This window comes from Trachymyrmex cornetzi, unplaced genomic scaffold (assembly GCF_001594075.2).
Source record: "Trachymyrmex cornetzi isolate Tcor2-1 unplaced genomic scaffold, Tcor1.1 scaffold138, whole genome shotgun sequence".
NCBI lineage: Eukaryota > Metazoa > Arthropoda > Insecta > Hymenoptera > Formicidae > Trachymyrmex > Trachymyrmex cornetzi.
The window spans coordinates 139,728-164,293 of record NW_017295960.1 but is presented as its reverse complement, the minus strand read 5'-3'; the positions used below and the strand labels follow the sequence as shown (position 1 = coordinate 164,293).

Here is a 24,566-nt window from a genome sequence, read left to right as displayed (position 1 = left end):
TAAAGATATCGAGATGGGACAAACGGCATTCGAAAGAGAATCGTTTGTACCCGTTTGTACCTCTTTTACTTTCGGTTGTACCTCAAAGGGTTCGGAGATACAACGCTTTTCAATTTTTGCTCAACCCCTATATAGCGAACTTTGCCAATTTTAAAGATATCGAGATGGGACAAACGGCATTCGAAAGAGAATCGTTTGTACCCGTTTGTACCTCTCTTACTTTCGGTTGTATCTCAAAGGGTTCGGAGATACAACGCTTTTCAATTTTTGCTCAACCCCTATATAGTGAACTTTGCCAATTTTAAAGATATCGAAATGGGACCAACGGCATTCGAAAGAGAATCGTTTGTACCCGTTTGTACCTCTCTTACTTTCGGTTGTATCTCAAAGGGTTCGGAGATACAACGCTTTTCAATTTTTGCTCAACCCCTATATAGTGAACTTTGCCAATTTTAAAGATATCGAAATGGGACCAACGGCATTCGAAAGAGAATCGTTTGTACCCGTTTGTACCTCTTTTACTTTCGTTTGTACCTCAAAGGGTTCGGAAATACAGCGCTTTTCAATTTTTGCTCAACTCTTATATAGCGAACTTTGCCAATTTTAAAGATATCGAAATGGGGCCAACGGCATTCGAAAGAGAATCGTTTGTACCCGTTTGTACCTCTCTTACTTTCGGTTGTACCCCAAAGGGTTCGGAGATACAACGCTTTTCAATTTTTGCTCAACCCCTATATAGCGAACTTTGCCAATTTTAAAGATATCGAGATGGGACAAACGGCATTCGAAAGAGAATCGTTTGTACCCGTTTGTACCTCTTTTACTTTCGATTGTACCTCAAAGGGTTCGGAGATACAACGCTTTTCAATTTTTGCTCAACCCCTATGTAGCGAACTTTGCCAATTTTAAAGATATCGAGATGGGACAAACGGCATTCGAAAGAGAATCGTTTGTACCCGTTTGTACCTCTTTTACTTTCTTTTGTACCTCAAAGGATTCGGAGATACAGCGATTTCAAAATTTCAGAAATGCGCCAAGAGGGGAAGTCAGCATCATTTTTAAAGATATCGAGATGTGACCAACGGCATTCGAAAGAGAATCGTTTGTACCCGTTTGTACCTCTTTTACTTTCGGTTGTACCTCAAAGGATTCGGAGATATAGCGCTTTTTAATTTTTGCGCAACCCCTATATAGCGAACTTTGCCAATTTTAAAGATATCGAGATGGGACAAACGGCATTCGAAAGAGAATCGTTTGTACCCGTTTGTACCTCTCTTACTTTCGGTTGTACCTCAAAGGGTTCGGAGATACAACGCTTTTCAATTTTTGCGCAACCTCTTTATAGCGAACTTCGCCAATTTTAAAGATATCGAAATGGGGCCAACGGCATTCGAAAAAAGATCGTTTGTACTCGTTTGTACTCGTTTGTCAGTGCGAAACGTTTGCAGGTTATCCGACGGATAACGTTTGCAGGATATCTCAAAGAGAACAAGGGGAGACAGGTTTTATTATATTTCTTCGTCAAATTATATATTTATTACACATTACAGATAAGATCGTTGTCACAGTCACGGCGAACGTTTCGCTTGTATTATTTTGATCTTCCTGAACAAAAAGTCATCTTCTTACATTACTCGAGCGTGTACAACAGCATTTGTCCTAATACTACTAATATTCGACATGTCCACGAATGGATCCCGATCATGTTTGTCGTATATCTTTAAGGCCCAATTCCACCAATGTAGGATTAACTTTAATCTCGGTTTAACTTACTCTTTATCTTACTCTAATTCTTAGAATTAGAAAAAGATAAAGAGTGAATCGAATTGAGATTAAATAAGTTAAACTTACATTGGTGGAACCAGACTTAAGAGCAGAGGTCGGCTCTAAAGTTATTATCATTATATATTGAATTTCGTCAATAAAAAAGTCATGGATATTTGTTTTCTCCCTTAGTACAAATATCTACATAATCTTTGATTCCGCCTCCTGACTCGCAAAACCCAAGATATTCTTTGGTTCTTTATAGAAAACGTTTATAGAAAAAACGCCGATCCCTGTTCAAGAATATATAGTATTTAATCGATCCTTTTAATGCGCTAAAAAAGATCGGTACTTAGCAAAAAAAGAGTCAGGACTCTAATATTTGTAGCCTTCTTGCGACGGTCCTGGAGCGGGATAAGTGGCGGTTCCTTCGTACCGTATCATCGGCCGATACCCATTCTGATCGGCGATATAATCGACGATCTGGGTCCTACCATCCGGCAGTAGCACATGATAAGTCCCCGTGGCCTCCATGTCCTTCCTCATCTCGCGATGCCCAAAGTCCAGACCTGCCCCCGCGTCCTGGACCTCGTACGAAAACTCATAGTTCGCTGGATCCTGATATAGGTTTCAATAAGAACGACATGTCTAATAATAGCGGGACCAGGTGATCGATTGTGTATTTTGAAACGAGGTGAAAATTACAAAAGCGAGAAAGTGTTACTGTTTGACCAATAAAATTATAAATGTTTTAGTAAATTTGCTCACTTTTGTCATTTTCACCTCATTTCAAGATACACAATCGATCCCCAGAAAAGTGTCACAAGGAATAAGTTCCACTTGACATTTGCAATACTCACGAGCATCCACAGAAAGAACGGTTTTGCTAAAGTATTTAAAAATTGTGCTACAGATTTGAAAATAATTTTGTTTAACATCCAAAATAATTATATAGGACGCTCAAATTGATTGCTAGAATGTCAAAACTTTTTGCAGTATTACTCATCATGTTTGAGTTTTGATATTCGCAAGTGTTGCAAATGTCAAAGAGAACATATTCAAGAATCACATATTGCACATTCCGAAAATAAAGTGTATCTCGACGATTAGCGGATCTCTAATGATTAAGGCTCAGTTTCACAACTTATGGTTAACTCTTAATCGAGGTTTAATTTATTCCTCATCTCTTTCTAATTATAGAATTGGAAAGAAATGAGAAACAAATTGAACCTCGCACTGAGAAAAATTTCCGGGCTTTATTCAAAAAGTAACAAACGGATGTTTCCGATTGATTTTGATCGGATTTATAAGACTATCCGATCAAATTCATCGTCTTATAAATCCGATCAAAATCAATCGGAAATATCCGTTTGTTATTTTTTGAACGGATATTTTTCTCAGTACAGTTAAGAATTAACCATTAAATCCGATCAAAATCAATCGGAAATATCCGTTTGTTATTTTTTGAACGGACATTTTTCTCAGTACCGTTAAGAATTAACCACGAGTTGTGGAACTGGACCTAAGTCATCATCTAGTCTAAAAGACTCAATCTTGTGGAAAATGTTTCTGCGAATTTGACTAATTTTTGAATATGTTGTAGTTGTCTTCATTCTGAACAAATGTTTCAATGGGCACAACTTGATTTTATAAGCCGTTTCCGCGCTACAATTAAGCGCGGACCTTGAAAGGTCCAGATGCGGTGAAATTTATTTTAATCTATTAATAGTTAATTTGTATACTTTTACATTTACATTTTTATTGTTATAACGCGTTAATTTTTCCTTGAACTCCTATTTGCCTTGATGTCACACAAATTTATTATTTTTTTCTCGAAGTTATGTTATTACATATAATAAATACATACTTACACCGGCCCAATCGTCCGGATGACCGGTCCCGCCTCCTCCAGTACGAGGGCCAGGTGGAAGATAGGCCGGACCTTGCGGTTCGTTCCGAACTCCTACTAGAAACATCGCTAATAGTGCCGCCTGTGCGAAAGAAGAACACGGAAACTTGTACACGTATTGACGAAAAAGAAAGATTCGTAACGAATTAATGAGAAAACGATTTCGCACCACTGATGCGAACGCGTCTTGCGCACCATTCGATGTAACGATATCGATTCGACGCAAAATGATAAATTAATTAATTCAATGTGATTAATATATTGCGATAACCCACACAGCAGAAATTTCCGAAATACATCAGACAGATATCCTAAAGATATCACATATTCCAAATATATCTTTAAGATATCTCTAAGATGTATTTTTGATACATTTGCTGTATGGGAAAGAGACTTTTTTTACTACGACATTGTTAAATTTTATAGGGTCAAATTAACTCAATGTGAATCGCCACTGCTCCTACTAAAAATGATAATTAAATTCGACACGATATAATGTTAAATTGATACTGTATAATGTCAAATATAACCATTGCTTTAATAAGAAATAACGATATTATTGAATAGGAGCAGCGGCGACTCACATTGAGTTAATTGGATCCTATAAAATTTAACAGAAAACGAAAAGAGTTGATTAACTCTTCATCTCGTTTGTCGATTTACATAAAATCTTCCGTATTAAAATCTTAATGAAAATTCTACGGAAGATTTCGTATAAATCGGTAAACGAGATGAAGAGTTAATATTATGATAAAGAGGCGTTTTTTCACTACAAGAAAAAGAGTTGATTAACTCTTTATCTCGTTTGCTGATTTACACAAAATCTTCCGCAGAGTTTTAATGAAAATTCTACGAAATGCTCCCGCGAAGTATTTGTACCAACCTTACGGATCATTAGAAATTCGATAAAATTGTACGATCGTTCGCGAAACTGAGATGGTTCATCTCGACAACCATGGTTTTATAGCGCCCAATTCAGTCCCGACGGGACGATGATTGGAGTACGCAATATTCGTTATTCGGGGAGTTTTGGTGCGATCGCATAACTGTAATTACGGCTAATAATAAAACCGCAGGTTTCTGCGATGGGTCTAATCATTCGTTCGGTGTAATCGCGATGATTCCTGATTCTGTACAATTGTCGAAATACGAAGCCGTGTCTCTTCCTCTTAGTTATATTTTCAAGTGATTTGTAACGATTAAAGGAGGTGTCTCGCGTTCTTAAAATTGGATTATCGTAACTTCAGAAAGATTTAATTACTTTACTGCCATTCTAGGCTACTATTATGACACAAAATTCACTAAATAGATAAATCCTAAATTTATTTTTGTCAATATTATTATCAATAGACCGATAAAGTGTTCAGATAGTTTCTTAATTCTATGTGAAAAACGCGTTTGGCAATATCCCAAGAATTTGTTAGCGGGTTTGCTCGATGGTGGTTGCCGTATAATTTGCATGAAAGCCTTACTCAAGAGACAGAGATAACAATAAGTTAGATTAATAGTTCTCCTTTCGATTGCATCACTGTTTTTTCCGTAGGCAGATACGCAAGATTTAAACGACGTGTTGCAAGATATCGTAATAGATATCACGAATCAAATTGCAACAATAAATGATGCGACTTTAAAGTAGCATTTTACTTCACATTAATTCACTTAAGGATGTATCACATTGTACAATCCCTGCAAAGAAAATTAATTTGGAAATGTATTTAATATTTACACTTTAAATAAACTACATACATATGAAAGTTGTTTGAATAAGATTACATTTCTATTTAATAACACATCTTTGTCGTTTATTTATTTTATTTGTTATTATTTTTACAAATTCATATTTAAAAAATGATAACAAAAGTCTAATTTGTTTTTAATAAGCGCGGTGTAAATTAAACTTTAAAGACGTATTGGACGACTTTTACAATTAGAATCGTCTTAAATTTTATGTTGTTTGAGTTTACAACTCTCTGTTACAAGATTCTTTAATATGATTACTTAATGCCAGTATCCACCAATGTACATAGATTAACTTTAATTTCAATTTAACTAACTCTTCATTTTTCTTTAATTTTTAAAATTTGAAAAAGAAGAGTTAGTTGAACTAAGATAAAAATTTACTACATTTACTGGTGTAGAAACGGGTATTAGACATTTACAGTGAGAGCAAAAAATATTCGTACAAGGAAATTTTTTCATAAAAAAATCTTATTTGTAAAAAATAAACATTAATTAGCAATTTTATACAATGAATATACTTCGTTCTAACATAAACAAAAGAGCTTCGCGTGTTCCTGATTTTAGAAGCTAAATTTCTCGACAGTACGAATACTTTTTGAGCATCCAAACAATATAATTTTCAATTTTCGTTTATTTTTCAGATGATATATTTTTTATAATTAATACACATCTTTTTGGTATACATATATAATTTTAAGAAACATACAGTCTATTTTATTTTTTATAAATAAATTGTTAATTACCCAACAAAAAATGATCGTCAATTAAACGTCGAATCGACGTCGAATTGATGTTGAAATCATTGTATCGATATCGATTCGACATTAATTCAATGACTCATTTCTCGCTGGATTATACTTACGTTTTAAAAATAAAGATTTAAAAAAAAATTTCTCTGTACAAATACCTTTTGAACTCACTGATCTAGTGAGGAATCAAAGGCAAAAACTAATTCCAGAAATAGGGTCTAAGTAGAATTCTGCATTTATTCCGCTCATTCCCTCAATTATATACATTAAAAAAGCTTATAACAATTGTAAAGCTGCTTTTCCTGCTAAATGCAGTCATTTTCGAAATTTAAGTTTGATGTTGTAAAATGTAAAGGATATTTTATAACGTACGCGTGGGCTTCACTGAATTGTCGAACAGAATAAACGGTAAAATTGTGCGTATGGGCGGAATTTTGTTTTAACGCTACATTATTATAGGCACGTGGAAACAATTCCGAGAAATGGATACGCATGAGGCGAATAAATTTCATGGAACTGAATTTTTCCGAATACTATCGCCCGGATCAGGAGTCTTTAATGTTTCTGAAAGTTTTAATTCATTTAATTTTCGGATTGACGATTTATTCTCGTACGCTGGTTTAACAAATACGATGCAGTAATGGTTGTTCTACAATGTGCTTTTTATTTCCTGTTTCTTGCTGTTTGTCTCTGTTTGTCTCTTGCTTTTTTGATCAAGAAGGCAAGAGACAAACAGGAAGAAACAGGAAACAAAAAGCACATTGTAGAACAACCATAACTTTTTACTTTCTTTTCACGCAAATATAGAACTTTACAAATTGCGTAATGAACTCATCGTAAACCCAATCTATGCAAGCTAAGCAAATTACGTGCGATTTGCAATTGCCGTTTGTATGTCATTCGTGAAACACGAATAGATGGAGTCGAGTTGGCATTGTCATTTAGCATTCGTGCCGATTTGCTAATGATTTTTCGACAACATCAAAGCGAATCGTTGCAAATGAATAAATTGTATTAGTTTGTATGTACGGAAAGAGTTACATTAAACAAGCAATAAATGAGTCGCGAATAGTAGTATATTTTTGTTTAATCGTTTAATACAATTAAGATCGAATGAGTTGTTATATATTATACACACTTTTATTATAAGGAGATTTATGGACAATATTCAATCACAGTCATTTCTACACTGAGAAAAATGTCCGTTCAAAAAATAACAAACGGATATTTCCGACTGATTTTGATCGGATTTATAAGACTATCCGATTTCAGGACTATCCGATCAAATTTATCGTATTTATAGGACCATCCGTTAAATTTGATCGGATAGTTTTATAAATCCGATCAAAATCAATCGGAAATATCCGTTTATTACTTTTTGAACGGATAAAGCCCGGAAATTTTTCTCAGTGTATATGTGAATAGAAATTTCATATTTATGCATCACATGAGACATCTTATGTATGCATTTACATACAAATTTATATCTACATAAAATTTAGTTATAAGTTCCTTAACATTGCCTAATGCTCGGTCCACAACCTTGCTTTAAGAGGCCGTCAGCAGTAAGCCTTAAAAAATTGATTAATCACAGTTAAATATGAGAAAAATAATCGACTGTGATTGGAGAATTTCTTACAGTTAACGGCTTATGGCCTCTTAAAGTAAAGTTGTAGACCGAGCATAAAAGACTCGTTACTATTAAAGACTGAAATTGAGAGAGAGAAAAATATTAAATTGAATAGATCAAAAAACCAATAATTTAGCGAACTTTGTTTTTAATTAATCAAATTTAATCTCAATCTTCTGATACCGATATTGGGAAATATAACAGACCTCATAAATTTCACATAGATATGAATTTGTTACTTATAAATAATGTATGTATAAATGCGTACATATATAAGTAATTAAGAGAGAATTATTAACAAACGGTTAATACGAGGTCGCCACCACGGTAAATGTTTCTGAAACTAATAAAACAATTCAATGCGCCGTAGTATCGCGATACGTTAACAATATTGTATGTTAAACACAACGGCTTATGCCTCAACGCGCATGACCTTGTTAACTGCGTAGTGAGTGGCACGTCAATCGTCGGCGGTTGAACGCATGCTTCAGTCTACACCACTGTCATGCGCGGACGAACTACAATGAGTCTAAAAAGTATTTGTACAGAGAAAATATTTTTTTAAAAAAAACTTTATTTTTAAAAAGTAAACATCATCCATCGAAAAATGAGTCATGGAATTGATGTCGAATCGATACGATGATTTCAACACCAATTCGACGTCGATTCGACGTTTAATTGACGATTATTTCTTGCTGAGCAATTAACAATTTATTCATAAAGAATAAAATAGACTGTATGTTTCTTAAAATTATATATACCAAAAAGATGTGTATTAATTATAGAAAATATATCATCCGAAAAATAAGGGGAAATTAAAAACGCTTATATTGTTTGAATGCTCAAAAAGTATTCGCAGTCGAGAAATTTAGCTTCTAAAATCAGGAATACATACAAAGCTCGTTCATTGTTTATGCTAGAACAGAATATATTCATTGTATAAAATTGCTAATTAATGTTTATTTTTCACAAATAAGCAGGGTTGGCAGACGTTACTTTTCCGTTACTTTGCCGTTACTTTTTATTATAAACAATTTGATGATGTTGCAATTTTTGGTGACGGTAACGCTAACTAACTAACTAAATATTAAGATTGTACTAAGATTGGAAAAGTCACTTTGAAAAATAACCTATCACCAATACGTGTTTCCTTACTAAAATAAGTAATAAGAAACGAGTAACACGTAACGTATTAGTAACGCGTTACGCGTTACTCATTACTTATTACTTATTTTAGTAAGGAAACACGTATTGGTGACGAGTTACTTTTCAAAGTGACTTTTCCAATCTTAGTACAGTCTTAACATTTAGTTAGTTAGCCTTACCGTCACTAAAAATTGCAACGTCTCATTATCAAATTGTTTATTATAAAAAGTAACGGCAAAGTAACAGAAAAGTAACATCTGCCAACCCTGCAAATAAGACTGTTATTAGTAAACGGTTAATACGAGATTGCCACCGGCAAATACTTCTGAAACTAATAAGGCCCAGTTCCACAACTCACGGTTAACTCTTAACCGAGGTTCAATTTGTTTCTCACGTCTTTCCAATTCTAGAACTTGAAAGAGACAATGAATAAGTCGAACCTCCTAAAACATTTCAACGCGTCGTAGTACCGCGAATCGCGATACGTTAGTACTATTGTATTTTAAATAAACACAACGGCTTATGCCTCAACGCGCGTGACCTTGTTAACTGCGAAGTGAGTCGCGTTTCGCCGGTAATTCTATCAAATCGAGTGCTGTCGGGGATAATATCGTACGAGATTCATCACGGGTGACAGGGCGAACGACGAATCTCGGAAGATAAGTCAAATATATGCGTGACTACATTCGGATTCTTCTCGCCGGCGACGCGGTGTGTTTTCTACTCCTATCAGGGACCCGGACCGAAAGGTTTTTTCGATTCGATTCCGGTTCCGGTTTAATAAAATATCAAATAACTGTTCCGGTTTCAGTTTCGGTTTTTTTTTTACCAGTAAAGAAAACCGAAACCGTAAAAATTACGGTATTTTAACGATTTTTTTTTTCGGTTCTACTTGCTTTATTTTATTTATTCTTTAAATTTGTTCTATTAAGGCCCAGCTCCACAACTCACGGTTAACTCTTAACCGAGAAACAAATTGAACTTCGGTTAAGAGATAACCGTGAGTTGTGGAACTGGGCCTAAGAGAAAGGACGGGGAGGGGGAGGAGGAAAGGAAGGAGAGAAAGAGAGCGTGTTCACCCGTTCGATCTAGAGAGCCTAGTCGAAAAGAGGCGTCAATTGATCACGTGACTTTGAATAAAAATTACGTAAACACTATTTTAGGCATATTTCTCTTAGGCCCAGTTTCACAACTGACGGTTAACTCTTAACCGAGGTTTAACTTATTCATTATCTCTTTTCAATTCTAGAATTGGAAAAAAATGAGAAATAAGTTGAACCTCGGTTAAGAGTTAACCGTGAATTGTGAAACTGGGCTTTAGTCCTTTCTTACAACTTATTTGATTCTTACGAGTAGATCTCACTTATTAGGTACATAAAGTCTACATATATATTCTTGAATATTTTCATGACTTGGAAAAAATTCTTGCAACATGTTGGTGAGGAAGAAAAAGAAATACTAATCTATTTCTTAAAAAAAGTTCACATTAAATATGTCCCGCGATCCCGCCAGATTTCTTATATCATGTGAAGTGTTGGAGGTATTTACATTCTGGTTATTAAGAGAACTGGCGATGATAATACTGGATTGGACATTGGTGATTTGAATGAAGGAACAAAGATTAAGAGCAAGGATAAAGATTAAAAACTAAGAACTGAAAAAAGAACCGTAAAAGTACCGAAAAAAACCGTAAAATTTTACCAGTTCGGTTACGGTTTCGGAACTATACAAAATTTGAGTACGGTTTCGGTTTCGGTTCACTAAAAAAAAGATTCCAAAACGGTTTTCGGTTCCGATTTCGATTCGGTCCGGATCCCTGACTCCTATTGTACTTCGCTAGCACCTTTTTTACGAAAATAAAAGTGCGCGCATATTACTATCATTGGGCGAGTTCAAGTCGAACAAAACTGCTAGCCAGCTTGCCAAGCAAATGAATATAATCGGTTGTTACTTATAGACCAACCAATCACATTTAATCGTTCGGCGAGCAGACTACCCCCACTTTGTCCGACTTGAACTTGCCCTTGATAGCGATATGTGCACGCATTTATTTTCGTACAAATTTTACTCGAAAAGAGAAGAGTTTCGGACGCTTCACTCATTTTCAGCATTGTATGTTTTTCCCAGTGATTTCCGATTGAATGCAGCGCCGTTTAGCGATAATCTGAACTAAAATAACTGCGTGACAATGAAATTTTGTGATTACTAAATAAGTGCGTGAAGTGAGCTGCGCGCCGGTCCGCCGGCCCGCCGGCCGGCCGGCCGGCGGGGGCATGGCGCCTTAGTTCAGTCTATTCGAGTCGATCGTTGGTTGCAGACGGACGGACCCTTCACGCAGCCTCGCGTATTTTCTCGATAACTCAATTGAATCGGTGCTACTTGAAATGATAAATTTGGGACAAAATGATCGTATAAACAAGGAATTTTACGATATCGCGAAGTAAGCGGCGCGTTGACTAAGCGTGGCGCTTAGTTCGGTCTATACCGTTGCGTTGTGCGCGAATGGACAGACGTTTTACGCAGTAAATTATATTTATCGCTCTTTTCCTCGATAAATTCTGTCGAATTTACTCCTTCCCGGACAATAATTTGAACGAAAGTGAGCCAATGAATTTCGTAATTAAGTTGCAAAATGTACTCGCGCGAACATATGGATTTTTTCGAGGTCGTCCCGCGATGCCACGTAACATTTTCAAATTTGGCCGTTAATACGTGTGCGTTATAATTTTTACGAAAATTTCGTGCGTAGCTGGACATTTCCTTTCTCGCGCATTTCGTTCTTAATTTCATCGGACTGGGCGCCGCCAAAAGTAACGGTTGAAATCGGACGAGCGTGATATTTGCGCCAAGTGTACAATTATTGCAACCAGACAATTAGGGTTCCTGAAAATACCGAATAACAGAAGCCACAGCATCTTAAACGGCACCAGCGTCGTCAGCATTGTGAGACAGATGGGACATCGAACGGTGAGTACTAAACTGAATTCTTTCATCTACTTATGGAACAATTAATTCTCTTCCATCGATTGACGCGTCGATTTTCCTCACCGATGCGTCCATTTGATTTTTGAACGTTAAATCCGTTCATTAAGGATGACAGGATCGTTTGGTATTATTGAAATAAGATAATATTACTTTTTTAATTATTCATTCTTTTTCAAGTTTAGTGCAATTTTTGCAGCAAAACATATTATTAAAATACTATCACGGAGTACTGAAACGTGAAAATCACACGCATTCTTTGGCTACCGTCAAATTCAGACAAATTTTCTTTGACAAAGGATTTGCGATACATAGGCCTGATTAACAAGATGCTTTATTCTCTTTCAAATTCAGTATTCATGCAATTTGCATTAAAATGCTATCACGCAGTATTGAAACGTGAAAATTACGTGTCTTTGGTCGCCATCAGGTTTGGAAAAATATTCTTCGAACGAATTTATTGCGTTATACAAAGGCCTGATTTACAAAATTTTACTAGCATTAACGTGCTAGTCTTCTAGTGAATTATAGAAAACTAGGGACTAAAAGTATCTTAAATTATATATTTTTTAACTATCGTTTTTCGAAAAAAATTTTCTAAATAATTTTTGAATTATAATTAAATAATAATTATATTTAAATTATATTTATAGTGATAGATATTTAAAAACAAATTTTAATTATACTCTTTTATTTGTTTTCTAATTTGCTACAAAATCAGCACGGTAGTTGCTAGTAAAATATTTAAATTAAATTTATAATGATAGATATTTAAAACAAAATTTTAATCATACTTTTTTATTTATTATCTAATTTGCTACAAAATCAGTACGGTAATTACTAGTCAAAAAGCATCGTGTAAATCAGGTTTACATATCGCAATAATCAATATTCCAAACTCGATGCAATGCATTGATTGAGATAATTCCTGGAACTGCGAGAAAATGCGAATTTCGTGGAACTGAATCCCTATCATATTGTATTTCTACGTACCTATGGTATACGAAACAATAGCTTTTGATTTTTTTCAAGTAGTTTTCTCAAAAATAATTTTCCGTAATGATACAAAATATATTTATCACCTTTCGATAGCAACGAAATAGCGTGTACTTTTTAAATTAAAAAATATATTTATAAAGTATTAAATATTAATTAAATAATTAAACAGCATTTATCTTTTTTCTTTCTCACAATCAGAATGAAAACGAATTTATCTCGAGCAAGATTTATATTTCCTTATCATCTTTAGCCGATTCTATTACGCATTTATTCTAAAAAAAAGTGTATTTTTCTGTTTTTTTTCCATTTAACTTTCGAGGAACGAGAATTGCAAATTTACAACATTTACTTTAAAATTAAATTCGAAATATATTCAGAAAATGAATTTAAAATCTCTCGCGCAAATTAGTTATATTTATAGTTAAGAACTTTAGATTAGATGGAAATGAATATACGTAGCATGGAACTAAAATGAAGTTTAACTTCTACCTCCAGAGAGAAAAACTATACATCAACATGTATCAACAAATATCATAGTTTGATATTGATATATGATATTGATAGATTCTTTTTTTATAAGTCGTTTTTTAGTTAAAGCAATAAAAAAAGTTGTTTTTTAGTAAAAGCAGTAAAAAAAAGTTGTTGTTTAGTAAAAGCAGTAAAAAAAGTTGTTTTTTAGTAAAAGCAGTAAAACAAGTTATTGTTTAGTAAAAGCAGTAAAAAAAAGTTGTTTTTTGGTAAAAGCAGTAAAAAAAGTTGTTTTTTAGTAAAAGCAGTAAAAAAAGTTGTTTTTTAGTAAAAGCAGTAAAAAAAGTTGTTTTTTAGTAAAAGCAATAAAAAAAGTTTTTTTAATGACAAGGAGATGATGTCTCCCTCTCTCTCAAATTAATTTAATTTCTTTAAATAATTGAAGGAAAAATGAAACAAAGTTTGAAATAATTGTTGAGATTCAAATTGACCGTATCATTTATTTTACGGCATATTTATTCTTACAAAACATCTACAAATTCTTCTTACAAGAAAATAACTTAAAGCACACTTTAAAGGGTCTATAAAACTAAAAAGTTTAGTAAAGTAGTGGCTGTGCAACGCGAATCTTTGGTTTCTTCGACAATTAAATTTATTTCGCATATTTCACTCTTCTTATATAATTCTATATAATTATGAATTATTGTGCGTATATTTAGAACGTTAATTCTAATTATGTAATAATTTTTATTCGCAACTTCTTGGCATACTCGGGACTACGGATCTCCGTACTAACATTAAACAGCATACTGACCGGGAGAATATTTCTCCACCGATTTCAGTGTTTGTGCGATCAATTGTACGTTCGGTTTACGACGAATGCTCCTGTATACATATATATGGCTGTTTTCGCTTTGGTGCTCACAACGCTTTAAGCGTCGTTTCATCCTTGTCGTTTATTAAATATTAAATAAGGACAATTGGTGCACACAAGTACCGTAAACGTCAAAGCGAACACAGCCACAGAGTACTCTCAGATTAAACCGCCAAAATATGGAAATTTAGGACCTCAAAGCAAACAAAATTTTCCTGTGGAAGTTTACTCGCAAACGCTTCATTTAACAGACAGTGACTTCTTACGCAGTTGGAAAATTCGTATTAAAAATTTTACGTGTCCCAAGTTATTTTTAACGTTTGTTACTTTGTAACATATTTATTTTGTGCCAAATATGTCATAAAGTAATGAACATTAAAAAATTAATATAAAAAATGTAATGATATAATTTCTAACAGATCGTTATTTCTAACACAAATAAGTCACAGAATATAGGAATGAATGATCTAGTCGAAATATCTAGATTTATTCCCGTTATTGCTTTACAATAATCAAAATGTTATCAAATACTTCATCCAAAATGATGGCTTTCAGTCCTGAGACACACATTGCACTTATCGATGAGGGACCGAATGGGTAACTGACATTGTCCGTAATTTTTTTGCATTATCCTTCATTTTAGTGATCGAAGAGCATTAACAGGCACTTTTTTTCTTCATAGCAAACAAGCCTAAGACATATTTCGATATTATTCATTCCTATAAGTTCTGTAACTTATAAGAAGTTAATATCTCTTAAACGAAATTAAAATAAGAAGGCAATATCTTTTTACGAGCAAATTTGCAGAATAAAATTTTGTTTTTAAAGTCTTAAATTCATACTTTAAGTTTAATGGTTCAACCCGGGAACTCCCTGTACATCTCTTGATTTTTTTTATACGATTACGCGTGTTTGCTATTTTGTATAAATTAGCTATGCATGTTAAGTATAAAATACATTCCGATCTCACGTATCACCGACATTAGCGGAGTATAGTTGACAGATCTGTACAAACTCAATTTGATCAAATATTTGGCGAATAAACATTGGTGAATCTTTTGCGGTTTTATATATTTTATCCTTCCGTAATAAAAGAAAAACGGTAATAAAAGATAGCGCATAATCGAGAAGAAATTAATAACCTTAACCCTTTGATGCACGAATTATTCGTTGCAGTCAAATTTTCTGAAACTTTGTACCTAAGGGTTTTCTGGGTTGCTGATCACGAATGTGGAGTCAATTTAGCAAAATTCAATATGGAGGATCGAATATGATGGACCAAAATTTGAAAAATGTTTTATTTACCTCGAAAATCGATGTACAGAGATCTTTTTGGCTGCAATATCCTTATTCTTGCCTAACCATAACCGAAGCTTGCAACATTTCAGTAACGTTACATGCCGAATGGATAACTTATTCCAGGAATTTTATTTCAAAATTGTAATCATCGACCCCAAAAACCCCAATACATCACTTCTCAAGATAAATAAAGCATTTCTTTTTATTTTTGGTTCGCCATGTTGGATCCGTCATCCTGAATTTTGAAAATCTGACTTTATTTTCGTAATCAGCGACCCTCAAAATATAATATATATACATATTTTTTGGCATAGATTATTGATCAAAATTTTTCAGGAACAATTTTTTCCTTAAAAAAAATTGGGTTTTTATCAATTTGTTTATAACTAATTCAAATTACAAAATAAAAGCTTCTGTACTTAACTTATTATTAAAGTAGTATCTGAGGATCATATAACAATTTATTGCATGTGCAGAAACCTTAAGAGTCGAGCTTAAAAATCAAAAAACGAAAAAGCATAAAGTGTTGCATATATGCAACACCGTGCAGCAAAGGGTTAATTATTTAATTTGATTATAGAGACAAATTTTTAATCTATTTAAATTTTAATTAGTCGAATATGCATTTAATTTTATAAAATATCTATAAAATTGTGGCAAATATAATTTAATATTTTATTTATCCTTCCAAAACGAAAATAAAAGATAATAGAGAAGAAACTAATAACCTTAATTATTTAATTATTTAATTTTATTATAGACAAATTTAATTTAATTAAATTTTAATAAATCGAATATGCATTTAAATTTACTTACTATGAAATAGAGGCAAATATAATTTAATTTATATAATATGTAAAAAATTCGTGTTAATATATTAAATTATTGTGACAATAATTTAATATATTTGCTGAAAAAAATTTCCAGACTTTATCCGTTCAAAATGTAACAAACGGATATTTCCGATAAATTTTGATTGTATTTATAGGACTGTCCGGTGAAATTTAATATTTTATCTGATAGTCCTAAAATTTCAATGGACTGTAAATACCTATAAATACCTACGATTAAAATCTACCGAAAATATCCGTTTGTTACATTTTGAACGAATAAAGTCTGGAAATTTTTTTCAGTGTTATATAATATGTAAAGAATTCGTGCTAATACTACCATTTCGAAAATTTTACGTAATGCATCAAGAGAATTTTGTTAAGAGCCAGACGAATATGTACAGATCTCTCGGGAGGAAAAATTCCATATCCCGGATATATGTCTATCCCGAGGATGTATGTCTGTCCCAAAGATGATCTACACTTCAAACGTCTATAATACTGTTACGTTTCTTCTCCACGTCTACGGAATCGAGATCATTACCGAGGCTGCCCACGCGGCCTCGCAATCCAACACCTCCCCCGACTTGACCGGTTGCTTTGAGCTTCTCTTGCATTTGTGCCAAGATATCTTGCATTCTTCGTATCTGCAAAGATGAATTGCATAGCGAGCGGTATGAGAAAATATTTCAGGAAAATTTAATTGAATAAGATTAACTTTTTCAGAGACATGTAATAATATTAAAATATGTTTAAAAAATACGTCTGTTTTAATATTAAATATTGAAATATTTATGTCACTTTTGGAATAGTACTACACCGTGAGGAATTTGTACTCGTAAATATAATTACGTCTTACTATAATTATGATTATTGCGACAATATTAATAATAATAATTGTATGTATACTTTTATTAACAAATATATATGATAATGAAAGGTCTATATAATTATAATTATTATTGCCACAAAAATGGTTGCAATTAGTATAATGTAACTATAATTATTATCATTTCAGTTATACATATTTATTGATAAAACTATGCAGTTATTATTACTAATATAATAGTAGTGATGATCTTAATTATAGTAAAATGTAATTATATTTAGAGGAAAGGCCCATATTATAAGATACCGAATACATTTTGGATAAAAATGCTAGAAGTCTATGGGTAGAACTTAAAAAAAATAATAGGTCATTTTGAAGGGAATTTAATAAGCTTTAAGATAACGTTATATAAAATTTAATTCAAATTTCATTTTTTTTTCAAATTAGCGAAATGTAAAAAGTGAGCAAATCACAAATTCAAAAAATTGTGCTCCTAATATGAGATGCTCCTAATATGAGATACAATGAAACTTGAAGATATCAAAATTCTAAAATATTTTTTTACAATGACTACAGGCATGATCTAATAATGAATTTTCTACTAAATAGTTTTCAATCCAAGAGTAATAAATTCATGGTGGAACCTATAGATAGCGTTTATTAGTTTAGCAGAAATGCCGCTATCTCATATTAGGGGGCTTTCCTCTATAAATATTAAAAAATTTTTTCTCAGTGCAAAATACTTTTTGATTTCTAACTTCACAAATTCGTCTCTAGAAAGACTTAATACGGCCATTAAATTGCATGCTCACCTCTTCATCTTTCTGCAAGAGAAGTCTGTCCGTGTCGGATATACTATTCTCAAAGTGCGGCCCGGAATCTCTTTTCAGTTTGCTGTAAAAAATAGATGAAAGACATATTTTTATCTTTGATTATTTGAAAGTGGGACTATAAATAATTTATCAAATGCAAACGAAGCTAAGTTATATAAGTAATATATATTATTAAAGCAAAGAAGAATACCGTGCAATTTTACGAAAGAATCAATCTTACAATTTTTCAATTTTTACTGGACTGTATAAAACTAATTTGAATTATCATACCATCTCTGAACTATCATCTCTATTGAATTATCATACCATCACAAATTAGTTCGAAACTATTACTGATAGATGCTTTTAATAACCATGCAAAACAGAACACTCGAAAGAGTATTAAGTTCTTCAAGGAACCAATATAACAGTATAATCCATTATCATTTTATATCTCAAGAAAAGCTTTTGAAACGCAGACAAAAAATATTATTTCGAACGCGACACTTTCGAGGCGTTCTGTACGCATTGCGAACGCGGAATAAGCGTCCGTTTGTATATACCTACTGAAATGCAATATTTATTTACATGCGTAAATACCTCCGTTCCCGGATTGCTTGCTGCGAAATTTGAGAAATACATTGGGCTCGAAAATTCTCGTAGTGAACATCCTGCGTAACGTCCTTTAAATCCTGCATGTGCGTCGATATTAGCATCGTCCTTAGTTTGACGAAGTCACTGTGCTTCGGGTTCTCGACTATGATCAATCGGAATTAAAATGTTAAAGATCGAGCACGCGAAAGCCAGAAGTACTTTAACGCATTCATCCCTATTGCTTTCGAAAACGCTAATTGATTTTACTCGCAGAAGGTTTATGCTTCAAAAGCTCTTTTATCAATAAAATTCCTAATTGCTTTTGATACGGCTCCTGCTTAACAATCTAATTGAAAAGCCGGTATTCTTGTAATTGTGAAGACATCGAGTACATTAAATCCTTGTTCCGAATGAATGATTTCTTTAATGTTACACCGAAGTGCACTCTCAATTTTTTCACATGGTAGTTCATTAGTGAAGATTTATCTAATAATAATAATTGAAATTAAATTCTTTGGCTAGGTATAGATCGAGCAAAGTTGTTGCTCACATGAAATAACAATCACGAAATTTTTTTCCAAAATATTTACGTTAAAAATTTTATTTTATTTTTCAACGTTACACTTACCTCGTAATGAGTGAAATCAGTACAATTGGAAAAAATTAATTTTATGTAGAAAAATGTTCACCTTCCACTACTCCCCACGGATATTGCCGGCCTCGAACTTTCTTTCCGGCAACCTCCAACACCGTCGAACTTCCGACGACCGCGAACGGTATACACGCCTTCAGTTCCTTATCCTGTTGCTTGAATTCTTCGTCTTCGTCGCTGTCGCAATCCGGGAATTGGTATATCTGCGAAAACGCGAAAAAATGTTATTTACTGTATCATAATTATGAGCAATATTCATGCAAAGTATAAACTCGCGAAATTCGTGTTATTTTATATTAAAAATAAAAAATCTAAGAGAGAGTATTTATGAAGTTAGCACGACATTCTATCAATATAGAAAAATTGCAGTTTCAACCTAGCACTTTTCATAGTTTTACAGTTCTACATAAAAATAAAAAAAGCTCCGCATTTTTTATATAAAAAATCAAAATTGAAAAAATGTATTAATTTCACAAATCTGTACGACACCTCTCTTTCTAAAGTACAAGAAAACACAATAAATTTTATCACTCTCTTTACTAAGTACTTTTGCAAGTTACGCAAGCAGCATTATTCGAGTTCCATCAATGAATGTAGTTTGAAAATAAAATTCCAACAATTACTAATTTTTTTAGACTTTAAATATTAATTTAAACATAGCTTGACACATGAAGGTAAAGTGTTGATTATTTTGCAATTCTACTTTTTGTCCTAAGAGAGTATGCTCAAATTATTTTTCAACAAAGTTTCGGCGCCTACATATTTTTTAATAACTTCTTAATATCTGAAACCAACACGACATTTGGAGAAACTTTTTTGGAGCAATGCAAAACTTTTTTATTTTTATACAGAACTATAAAAAATACTATTTGAATTATAATTATTTTTTTTTTATATTAATAGAATGTCGTGCTAGTTTCGCAAATCTCCAACCAAAGCTTTTCGCACGCTACCTGAATCTCGTGTTCCTCGATGTCAGCCAAAATGCGCTCCTTCAGCTTTTTGACCTCGTGAGTGGTTAAAGTATCCGCTTTTGCTATTACAGGAACGACATTAACTTTCCGATGTAAACGCCTTAATACCTCGAGATCAATCTGCCTGAGGCTATAAAGAAAGATAGGTATTAAAATTAAAATTGAGTCTGTAATTGAGTCTGATATCATAATTTCATTCGATATTGTCTCTCGCGAGATGAAAATTATTGTTAATCCTGTAAATTAGAATATATATGTAAAGCTGGATTATCACGTACCCATGGCCGTATGGCGGTATAAAGTAGAGACAACAGTGTACTCTGTTATCTTGAATATTTTTCCTATTTAATCCGCTTTCATCCGTAAAATATTGACGAAACTGCTCGTCGATGTAAGCCGAGCATGCTTTCCACGTATCCTCGCAATTTACCGCATCGCCGAATCCTTGAAAGGTACCGTCATAGAACGATATTTGTACAACACTTATAGAATTATTTCATAAAATCGTGAGGAAACAATATTAAGGCTGGGTTGTTCTACCTTTCGATAAACTTCAGCTGACTCTCTTATCCTCTTATTCTGTTATTCTCTTTCTCTTTTGTTTATTTACTAAATAAATTATCACATAGTTTATCCAAAGATGGAACAACCAACTCTAAATGAAAATAGACCGAGAAATGTTCGACACAAGTTAATGAAGAAGACCATATTGAATCAAGGCGAGTCTTATAAGGGAACGTGCTCTACATTGCAAAAATGATATAAAAAAGAAACTATTGTTATCAATCGAAAGATCATATAATATTCTAGGTGGTCACATCTTGGGATTCTGTACTTGACTTGTGCCGCATATGTCTGGCTATTTTAACACAAAATTTTAACACAAAATGTCTCGAGAACAATGCATTTTTGAATAACAAATATTTCAAATAAAAGTTGTAGAGAACCATCGAATGAGCTACTTAGATTTTGGGTCTAAAGATCGACTTATGGGTCTACTGTCCAATAATTTGATAGATTTAATTATCTTTTTTTTTATTTAGTACATATTTATTTACCGTAAATAAATATTAATCTAGCGCTATTTCAAACATTTCAAACAGATATTTACAGGGACATTTATTAAAATTTGATATTATGTATTTTTCTCAGTGCAGTAATTTCACGAAATTGCTATTCACAAAAATATTTCTCTATTTATAAAAATTAATTCAACATATCTACTGGTACGTATTATATATACTAAATAAAATATATAAATTTATATAAATGTGACACTAGTTACATTAAACGACTATAATTACATGTAATTACATATAACAGTCGTTTAGTATAATTTACGTATATAATTTAGGATGTAATTTTATATTTATGGTAACAACATTGATAATAACCGAATGTTTTGGTCGAAACGTATGTTTTTACTTTATTCGATATCATTTGAAATATTATGTTTTAGCAACTGTAATCTGGCTATTGCTTATACACCCTAGTATCACATTTATATTGTTTAGTTACAAGTGACCTTTATATATTTAGTTTTATATAAATTTGTTTAACATAAAAATAAATAAATAATTCATCAATATTTCTCACCTGGCGTATCTACGATCGTTAAGCGTAGCCGGACGCCACGCTCCTCTATATCCATTGTCTTTTTCTCAATGGAGGTGGTCTTAGCCACCCGCTCTGAAAGTGAACGATGAATATTTATCGACTCCTCGTCGAGATCGGAACGAGCAGTTTGCCCACTATGTAAGTTGATCAAATATTTTTCGCGTGTCAATAACTCGCGGATGCGGAAGATTTCAGAGCAGCGATCATTTCCGGTAATGCTACAGCTCCTCTCTCCATCACGATCAAACGGTGTCATTATTATTCCGATTCCGACCGCACGTCATGGAGAAAAATGTAAAGCGATGTGCGCTAAAATTCTAGTAAATTTTGTAGAATTGGTAGATCCATAGAGGCAGGTGTTCACTTATGTAAAATTTACTTTACTTTTCTGGTAAATGATGAACGATTGTTGTATAGTCATGCTATAAAGTACTTTTTACATTTCGTAAAGTAAATTTTATGCTACTACAATTTGTTATTATTAATTTATAAATTACCATACATCTGAATAGTAGAATTTATTTTATATTTTTTGCCTTAGCGGCAAATACTAAAAGTTAACCTGATAAAATTTACTTTACTGAAAAATACAAATGTATAAAATCTTGAAAGTTGATTGTGTTTACAGTTTTAAGAATAGTATGATTTACTTTATAGGGTAATAATCATTTGAATGGATTTACTATTAGGTTGTAATGTATTTTTACCTTACATCTCCGATATCTTTTTATTTTAGTTAAAAATTTGTCATAAATTCGGCAAAAATAGCAGGAATATTTTTATTAGACTTACAAGACTAGACTAAAAAAATATTAAATTTTAATAAATATTTGTTTGAATAATAATCTAAGTAAATATTTACTCCATATATAGGATAAACTAGAGTATTATGGCCATACAGAAAAGATGGCCATAGGTCATAATTTCTCCAATAATTGATAAATAGTGCCTTTTTATAATCATACTTAAAGATAATCAATATTTACAGTAGTTCATATGAGTACACTGTTCAAAATAACAATATTATAAATATTATCTAATATTTTTTTTGGACTCGATTTGGCATTGAAACACATATTGATTTATTCATACGAGTTAATAATCAAGGAATTTTCATATACACAATAAAGGTACGTAAATTGCAATGTGACCTATAATTAATACTTTTATTTTCACTATTTATTTATAAATACTATGGCTATCTTTCTTAATATCATGGCCATCTTTTCCCTAAAAATCAGATAAGATGGCCAGTGCATACTTTGTAATATTTTGATAAAATTAAAGTTCTGTTAAGTATTTTCTCTTTAATTTTAGTATTTGTTACTTTAAGCTTCAGTGAAAGTAATATCCCAAATATTGTTAAAAAATAATAAGAATAAATATATGTTTTTTGCATTTTAAAAACCTATGGCCATCATACCCGAGTTTACCCTATGTATTTAATACTAAAGTCGTTAATTTGACTTAATTGTCATTTTCTTCATTGAGTAAATATTTACTTAGTCAGTAAAAAATATTTGCTGTAAGTTCATGTTCATTTAATGCTATTCAAAGAAATATACGGGGTGAGTTTATCAAACTCAGGACATATAAGGTTACTCAAGATCATCAAAGTATGTTCTCCTACTTATCCTACAATTTTGATAATAGGTGTCTTCCCTCTGTCTCTAATCGTTTTCGAGAAAAACGTGGTGAACATTTTATCAGACTTACCCTGTATATTAAGATTTAGTAATTTTTTAAAATGTATTCATTTCTCTCCGTGCGAGTATAATTTTATTTGTAAGGGGATGAAACAGATTTGACGATGGTCTAGTTCTTGGAGACATCGTGTTTAATGGTCAAGTTAATTAAATAGAAATTACACACACCCGCCGCATCCGGAATTCGCCGGTCTTTGTACAGGTCTCCGAGGAAGAGGCTGTTTATGAGCGTCGACTTGCCGAGACCGGTCTCACCCAATACCATCAGGGTGAACTCGAAGCCCCTCTTCACCGATTTCCGGTGCACTTGCTCCGGCAGCGTCGCGAAGCCGATATAATCCCTGTCTTACTGAGCGAAATAAACGGTCATTAATATCGCGATATCGATATCTAGATATAAATCTTCTCTCGCCATCTTTTATAGAAACAATTAGCACTCAATAATTAAGAAAAATCGCGCTGCACGTTCGAATACGAATCTCTGAATATAACATAAAACTATACGTGCATCGTATTGCGTTTTTCAGTTTCGATAGCTGACTCATAGGCTCTCATATACAAGCGACGTAAGTACTTATCAGCGTCATATCGCGTCTCTGCATAACTGACGGCTGTGAAACGAGCCGGTTTGCTGACTCGGGGGAAAAAAAAGACGGATTTCGCGGTGGACCGTTTAACATGCGGCGATTTTTATTTCAATAAAACGTTTACGTACCACCGGACATTATGGCAGCATCTAAGGGTGTTTCCGTGTGACGAACATAACGGCAGCCAAATGTCGACCAAACTCACTAAGGCCGAGGGCGGCTTGCGTTCATGAATACCTCGTCGAGCCTCGACTTGCGCTGGCGCACTGTCGACCGGCCGATCAATAGTCGGTCGTGCTTCTATGATGCATTCCGGGTTGCACGTCGTGAAGAGGTTAAGCCGAGAGCCGGGCGTGCGTGTAGAATAAATAGCAACGTTATCAGCGCCCGCCGTCTCGCTACGGT

The 24,566-nt window shown here is 33.0% G+C and overlaps 1 protein-coding gene across 3 annotated transcripts; it reads right to left on the bottom strand.

The window, feature by feature from the left end:
* Window positions 1–2,214: 2,214 nt before the first annotated feature.
* On the bottom strand, window positions 2,215–24,360 carry Septin4 (septin 4). Of its 3 annotated transcripts, none has more exons than XM_018522759.1 (11): window positions 24,290–24,360; window positions 23,743–23,919; window positions 21,848–21,940; window positions 20,530–20,695; window positions 20,231–20,381; window positions 19,315–19,480; window positions 18,620–18,788; window positions 18,032–18,113; window positions 16,935–17,037; window positions 3,632–3,755; window positions 2,215–2,382 (listed from the first exon to the last, which is right to left on the bottom strand). In XM_018522759.1, the coding sequence occupies exons 1-11, from the start codon at window positions 24,297–24,299 to the stop codon at window positions 2,307–2,309; spliced, it is 1,317 nt and encodes a 438-aa protein (XP_018378261.1). In that variant the 5' UTR covers window positions 24,300–24,360; the 3' UTR covers window positions 2,215–2,306. The 3 variants fall into 3 exon arrangements, with proteins under 3 accessions (XP_018378261.1, XP_018378262.1, XP_018378263.1); XM_018522760.1 differs by having other exon boundaries at window positions 18,632–18,788; XM_018522761.1 differs by having other exon boundaries at window positions 2,305–2,382; window positions 3,636–3,755.
* Window positions 24,361–24,566: the final 206 nt, after the last annotated feature.

Coding starts and splice junctions, on each gene's coding strand:
- Septin4 (XM_018522759.1), bottom strand. Junction 17,038..18,031: donor TCTTGCAGAAAGATGAAGAG/GTGAGCATGCAA, acceptor TCATCTTTGCAG/ATACGAAGAATGCAAGATAT. Junction 2,383..3,631: donor GGACGATTGGGCCGGTGTAA/GTATGTATTTAT, acceptor AACCTATATCAG/GATCCAGCGAACTATGAGTT.